This window comes from Solanum pennellii, chromosome 11, assembly GCF_001406875.1.
Source record: "Solanum pennellii chromosome 11, SPENNV200".
NCBI lineage: Eukaryota > Viridiplantae > Streptophyta > Magnoliopsida > Solanales > Solanaceae > Solanum > Solanum pennellii.
In genome coordinates this window covers 4360033-4367978 of record NC_028647.1, presented here as the reverse complement: position 1 = coordinate 4367978, position 7946 = coordinate 4360033, and the positions used below count along the sequence as shown (strand labels likewise).

Sequence of the window (7946 nt, the reverse complement as noted above, 5' to 3'; positions counted from 1 at the left end):
TAAATAATATCGTCTTTTATAAATTTGATTAATTACTTTAGCTACACATTACACCATAAGAAAATTTCCACATTCAAATGAATTAAAAAAAGCTCGAAACCTTATAAGAAAAAGTTCAAAACCAATTTTTAAGATGTTTTTTGAGTTAAACTACGAGACGAGTTCGTATGGAACTCAAAGTATATATATATAAACAGATCCCTAAATTTATTCAAGTTTTTCCGCCAGATACTTTAACTATGTTATTTTCCTATTGAATCATTGAACCATTCAAATTTGTTCATTTTGAACACTGTTAACTAATGTGGAACCAGATTTTGTGAGACATATTGACACTATCATATGTTGTTCCTGAACTCATTAGTTTAATTGATAGTAAAACTATTCGAGAATAATTGTGGTTTACTTCAAGTCATATTAACACATTAGAAAACAAATGAGATTAACACACAGTTTGTCTTTATTAATTTAATCGAAATTATTACAATATAAACACAATTGAAGCATGTACAATAGAAAAGTCGATCAAAATCAATCAACAGTGATTAAAAAGAATAAATAATGGGTGATTTAATGATTTAATAGAAAAATGATATAGTTAAAATACTCGAATGAAAAAATTTAATAAATTTAAGAATTTATTTATGAATCCGATCGTATATATTTAATCTATATTTGAACTTCAAAAGATGTTGCTACTATTTAACATTATAGTTGAAGTGAGATGAGCCATAACTTGAAGAAAGGTGAGGTGTCAAAAATAATTTTTCTTTTGTACTACTTTTAATAGATTCCTTTTATGTCATTTTCAAAATACGTATAAATTTATCGGTTCATATTATATGGAGTAAGTATATATTCTATTTTATAAATTTTCATTTTGATCATCATTACTCCTTCATGCTTTAGCCAGCCTGTTATTTCAAAAAAGAAAAAATTGACTTTATTTTATTTTTAAATTTTAATTAACATTCTTTTATTTTAATATTGAAGAATTGTAATTTTCTACACTTTAAAAACTTTTGTATTTTAATATCCATTTTGACCCTAAAAGACTTATTCTTATAAAAGTCACATAAATTTCATGAAATTGTTCTAAAACTATATATACTACCTTCATGTATAGATTGAGTTGTTTTTTTCATAAATTCGATTTTTTCGGCAAATATCATCATGTAAAATTATTAATTGTGTGAAAAACTCTTATATTTATAATTGAAAAGCTACATGTTATATGTAAGAATTTTCTTAAACGAGAGATTTTTTAAGAAAAATTATATGAATTTAATTCGAAAAGAATTTTGATTGAATTTATCTCAACACTTATTATGTATCCAATAATGATTTATGTAAGGAATAAAACATGACATATCATTCTTTGGAGATTATTCAGTTGGTTTAGAGCGTAGTTATCCATGCAAATGAGTCTAAATATGCTTTCTGAGTCGAGTTTGTTACACAAAACAATTTACACTCGTTGAATACACAGTGAAAAGTTTGTCCTAACGTATCCAGACTATCTCGAGATCCGAAAAATAAATGACAAACTAATGACATGAGATTTGCTTTACTATTTTTATCGTGAAAAAGTTCTACTTGAGACACAACAGTATTAGAAAAAACTAGCTCTAAGCTTCGATGGACTAAGATGTTCGATCATACAGATAGAACACAAAAATCTCAACAACAGACTCGTATATCATGATAACAATTATATGTAACTTAATTTGAGTTAAAAAGTAATATCATACTATATTAATAGTATTTTCGATCTAATTTATTGTTTCAAAAAAATTAAATTTTTTAATATTATTTTATTTTATTTTATTTTTAGGATTATGAAATTTAGGAGAGTAACATGGGAAGGAGGGACCAGAATGAAAGGGAAAATGGGAAAATAGCAGAATCATCACATGGCTAAATGGACCAATATAGTGCTAGACGTGTCAGTACGGCGTCGTTCCCTTACTGTATTTTTTCAGTGGGTAGTGGGGTGTGGACCCTACATCTTTTCTTTTCCCTTCTAAAAAAGATTCATACGTCGTATAGTCGTCCATCGAAATAATACTGCTTCCGTTTTTACTTTATTTGTCTGGTTTATGTATATAACAAAAATATCTTTAATTTTATGGTATTTGATATGTCGTGTAAGAAAATTGAAACTAACGAATTGTTAAGAAGGAAAAAGAAACTATTCTTATTGAGAGTGATTGTGAGAACAACAAATTGAAACGAAATGAGTAACTCATAAATATGATTGAATGGACTAATATGTACTCTGAGTTTTATTCTTTCTATCTTTATTTATGTGATACCGATCGATTTGATAAAAAATTATAAAATTTGTAATTTAAAATATTCTTTCGTCCTTATACAAGTGAAAAAGGAAATTTCATTTTTTATTTTAAAAAAACTGTTTTAGAAAAATATGTTACGTAAATTGAAACGATTATTTTTTTTAAATGTACTACTCCAATAATATTCAAGTTCACCGCCCTTGTCCAAAGGCTCAGCCGCAGGCCTAGGCTTTTTTTATATTTTTGTGTTCATTAATTTTCTTTTTTCCCTTCTTATATAGTATAGACTATAGTATACTATGTGGCCGACGTAAATATGTAAATGAAAATATCATAGAAATTGTTTTGACGTGTTATTTTTTAAACATTATAATATTAGAGTTAGATTAATCTCAATTTATTATTGGTTTATTGTTGAGGTTTCATCATCTATTATCATGGTAAAGAAGTCCTTTTTTTTTTAATGAAAAGAGAATTTCGCAATTGCTATATTTTGAGTTTGTAAAAGATAAAATATTTGCTCCTATATAATAGCTCACAAATTACATATGAAAGGTAATTCGTATTAGGCAAGTTCGATACATTTTAAGCATGTAGTATATCTGAATCTCAAATTAAAGCTTCTTAAACTGAGATTATATCTTTATATAATTTAATTAATTTTGTATGATAAATTTTAATAACTTAGTTAGTTAATTATCTAAACTTTCGAAGAATTTGAATATCCCCCTCCCCAGCCGCCTTTTCCCCTTCAACTTTACACCTTAATAACAAAAAAGTATTAAAAACATAATCTCAATATGAATTGTTAATTTCATTTTTAAATTATTTATAATTTAAAAATATTTTTTTTATTTGATTAATTAAAATTTAAATACACTCTCAATCTTGCAACATCAATAATAAAGACTATTGAATTCTCACTAAAATTAAAGGTGTTTTGTGAACATTTTTCTCAACTTTTACAAAGAACCTTATATTTCCATAAGAGAATGAAATCACGTGCTATATAATAATTTGTTATTAAACTTATTTATAATTTAATAATGAAACTAATAATATTCACACTGAATCAAGTTTTTACTCAATCAAAATAATTTCGATTATCAAACGATCCTATTCGATCAAATACCTAGCGCTATAAAATCATATTGGTTGTGTAGTTTGTCAAGTGGTTGTAAAAAAGGTGGTGAATTGGGGGGTCAACAAACATAAAAAGTAGGGGGAAAAAAGGGGCGTGGCAACACTAGACACAACTCATGGGTTCACTATTACTATTGTCTTAAATACCACACAATTTGTGGCCCCCTATATTCCCTCATCTAACATGAACTTTTCGAATTCGATATTTATATTAAAATTTAATTTATATAAATATTAAATTTTAATTATATCAAAAAATATTAAGATGTTTCATATTTAGTTACGAGGATTCAAATTAGGTATAGAAGTATTCATCATTTCATTATAATTTTTGTTAGTTTAAAATTTTGAATAATGCAGATGTACTCTCTCAATTTATTCTAGAAATCTCAGACACACACTTATACTATATTAAAGTCCTATTATCCCTCTGAATTTATTTTATTAATAATTTTCTATTTTTGACCTACATAACACTATCTTGTGGGCCCAATGCTGGTTGACTTTTTTTCAAGCTAGTGTCACGTACGCCAGAAAAAGGTAGAAATTTACTTATAAAATAAGTTCAGAGAGGTAAGGACCTTAGTATAGTATAAGTGTATTTTTTGGATTTCGGACATAGGCTGAAGAGGTACTTGTGCAGTTTTCCTTCAAAATTTTATGCTTGTTTTTTGAAAATTTTTGTTTGGTGTATGTTATTTAAGTTGGAGTTAAATAAAATTTAAATTCGTATAGAATAAAATAAAATGTTTTTATATTTAGTAGGGCTAGTAAAAGTGTTGGTGGTCAAGTGTAAAAAATAGATTTTTTTTAATGTTAAAGTGGATAAATAAGTGAGAAGTTTATTTAACTTAATGGGCAAGTTTAAGTAAATGAAGGGAGTATTGTCTTAATTACATGAAAATCTACTCATTTTAAATAGAGAATTTTCTTTAAGAGAATAGTTAATACTTTTTTGACTATGTGAAGTGCTTACTCATTTAAATAGAGACAAATTTTGTAAGAGAATGATTAATATTTATTTGACTATGTGAAGTGTCACTTACTCATTTAAAACAGAGATAAATTTGAAAGAAAATAATTAGTATTTTCTTGACTCACATATCACTTTTTTAAAATTATTACAATAATAAAATAAAATAATTAATATTAGATTAAATTGGGAGAGAGATTGTAAGATTGAACAAAAATATTTGTAAAAGTTGTTCTTCAACTTTTTGAATCAAAATCCATTGAGACATTTGAGTGGGGAAACTGTTAAAAAGCTTTTTATAAAAATTATTTTTTTTTCTTTGAAAAAAATTCCATCACTTTATTATCCAATTCTTTCTTAAATAATAATACATCAAGAGTATTATATAGTATAATAAGTACTATATTTACCGACTTACATTGTAATGGTATAATTACAATTCCTCTAATTTTAGTAAGACATTTTATATTAATACTTTGAAAATGATTTATTATTGATTGACAGGGTCGCTTACGTAAATAGATATTTAAAATAACTGAATTCTAAATTAAATATCAAATATTGAGCGAAAATAAAAAAATACTTCGCGATTCATATTAAATGAATTGTTCAATTTTTTAAAGTTCAAGGAAAATTTTTAATTTTTTATATTTTTACATTTATAATTATTTTTATTTTTTAAACAACTAATTAGAATATAATCAAAAGGACAAATAAACAAGTAAAAACTAAAAAGTAGACTTTAATTTACACTATACCCAATCAACTCACTTAAGTAGTGTACAATTTTCATTTCAATTTATTTATCCTATTTTTTTAATCCATTTCAAAAAGAATATCACATTTACTTTTTGATAACTATTTAACTTGAATTATTCACGTGATATATTTAAAATAATAAGACTAAAATACATTTTGATATCTTTCACATAATTCAAAAACCATAAAGCTTAAATATTTTTTTATTTTCTTAAATTCTGTGTCACGTGTAAACATATATCACATGACCCAAGACAAACAAATTAAAACATAGACACTACTATAATTATTTTAAATAAATAATTAAAAAAATTCAATTATTTAATTTCAACATTTTCCGTGACATACGAAAAAATCAAAAAAAGACATTTCAGTACATTACGCGTATCGTCAATTCATAACTTTGAAATTCTTCTTTACTTTCTTAAAATTTTATATATCACGTGTCACGTGGTAAAACTTATTCGAATCGGGTATTTAAACATCAAAAAATCGATGCATACAATGCCATGTGTATTTTACTTCATTAAATCACATAATAATAATAATAGAAATTGTATTGATTTAGTGTAAGCAGTCGATGCGGGTATGATTCTTCCTATGACACGTAGTATGTCAAAACAAGACAAATAAATTGAAACGAAGATAGTACGGTACTACATCTTTTTACAAAAAAGAAAAAAAAAGGTGAATATTATTGCTGGCCTGTTTTCTCTTCCTTATCTTCTCCAGTTCCCCCTCTGTGCCTCCATTCTTGAAGCTCGCGCCCCTCTTCACGAGCACTTCTTCTTCCCTCACAAACCCCAAAAACACATAAATAAAATAAAAACAGTCCCTAAAAATCTGAAACCTTTGATGCAAAAAACCAAGCAAAAATATCAGACTTTTACCTTTCAAACTCCCCCATTGATGCAAAATTTTCTTGCTTCTCAAAATCCAGCACTTGTCATTCTTACCCAATCTTGAAAAAAAGAACCCCATCTCTTAAAAGATGAAGAGAGATCGAGATCGAGATAGAGAAAGAGAGAAAAAAGCATTCTCTAATGGTGGTGTTTCTTCAGGTAAAAGTAAGATTTGGGAAGAAGATGAAGAAGAAAAACCAGATGCTGGAATGGATGAGCTTTTAGCTGTTTTGGGTTATAAAGTGAAGTCATCTGATATGGCGGATGTTGCTCAAAAACTTGAACAGCTTGAGATGGCTATGGGTACAACGATGGAAGATGGTATTACCCATCTTTCTACTGATACGGTTCATAAAAATCCATCTGATATGGCTGGTTGGGTTCAAAGTATGTTATCTTCGATTTCGACAAACTTTGATATGTGTAATCAAGAAAACGATGTACTTGTATCTGGTTGTGGTTCTTCTTCTTCGATAATCGATTTCTCACAAAATCATCGAACAACAACCATTTCTGATGATGATTTAAGAGCTATACCTGGTGGTGCTGTTTTCAATTCAGATAGTAATAAAAGACACAGATCAACAACTTCTAGTTTTTCAACTACATCCTCTTCTATGGCAACAGATTCATCAGCAACTAGACCTGTTGTACTAGTTGATTCACAAGAAACTGGGGTTCGTCTTGTTCATACTTTAATGGCGTGTGCTGAAGCTGTACAACAAGAAAATTTAACTTTAGCGGATCAACTTGTTAGACATATTGGTATTCTTGCGGTTTCACAATCTGGTGCTATGAGAAAAGTTGCTACTTACTTTGCTGAAGCATTAGCAAGAAGAATCTACAAAATTTATCCACAAGATTCAATTGAATCATCATATACAGATGTTTTACAAATGCATTTCTATGAAACTTGCCCGTATCTCAAATTCGCTCATTTTACTGCTAATCAAGCCATTCTTGAAGCGTTTACAGGTTGTAACAAAGTTCATGTAATTGATTTCAGCTTAAAACAGGGTATGCAATGGCCTGCACTTATGCAAGCTTTAGCTTTACGCCCCGGTGGACCTCCGGCATTTAGACTCACCGGAATTGGACCTCCACAACCGGATAACACAGATGCCTTGCAACAAGTTGGGTGGAAGTTAGCTCAGTTAGCTGAAACTATTGGGGTTGAATTTGAATTCAGGGGATTTGTTGCTAATTCATTAGCAGATCTTGATGCGACTATACTTGATATAAGGCCAACTGAAACTGAAGCAGTGGCTATAAACTCTGTTTTTGAGCTTCATCGATTGTTATCCCGGCCGGGAGCAATCGAAAAAGTGTTGAATTCAATTAAACAGATTAACCCGAAGATTGTTACTCTTGTCGAGCAAGAAGCGAATCATAACGCAGGGGTTTTTATTGATAGATTTAACGAAGCTTTGCATTATTACTCAACCATGTTTGATTCGTTAGAAAGCTCTGGGTCTTCGTCTTCAGCTTCACCAACTGGGATTCTTCCTCAACCTCCGGTGAACAATCAAGATTTGGTGATGTCGGAGGTTTATTTAGGGAGACAGATTTGTAACGTGGTGGCTTGTGAAGGTTCAGATCGAGTTGAACGACATGAAACACTGAATCAATGGAGGGTTAGGATGAACTCATCTGGGTTCGATCCGGTTCATCTGGGTTCAAATGCGTTCAAACAAGCTTCCATGCTTTTAGCTCTGTTCGCCGGCGGCGATGGTTACAGGGTGGAAGAAAACGATGGGTGTCTTATGTTGGGGTGGCATACACGGCCACTTATAGCTACCTCCGCCTGGAAGCTCTCGCCGGACTCCGTCACCGGCGCCGGAGAAGTCGAGTTGTAAAACTCGGGTGGGTGGG

At 29.3% G+C, this 7946-nt stretch overlaps 1 protein-coding gene across 1 annotated transcript; it reads left to right on the top strand.

The window, feature by feature from the left end:
* The first annotated feature begins 5859 nt into the window (after nt 1–5859).
* On the top strand, nt 5860–7940 carry LOC107004607 (DELLA protein GAI). The gene has a single exon (XM_015202873.2). It carries the CDS (start codon nt 6164–6166, stop codon nt 7928–7930), a length of 1767 nt encoding a protein of 588 aa, XP_015058359.1. The 5' UTR covers nt 5860–6163; the 3' UTR covers nt 7931–7940.
* Nucleotides 7941–7946: the final 6 nt, after the last annotated feature.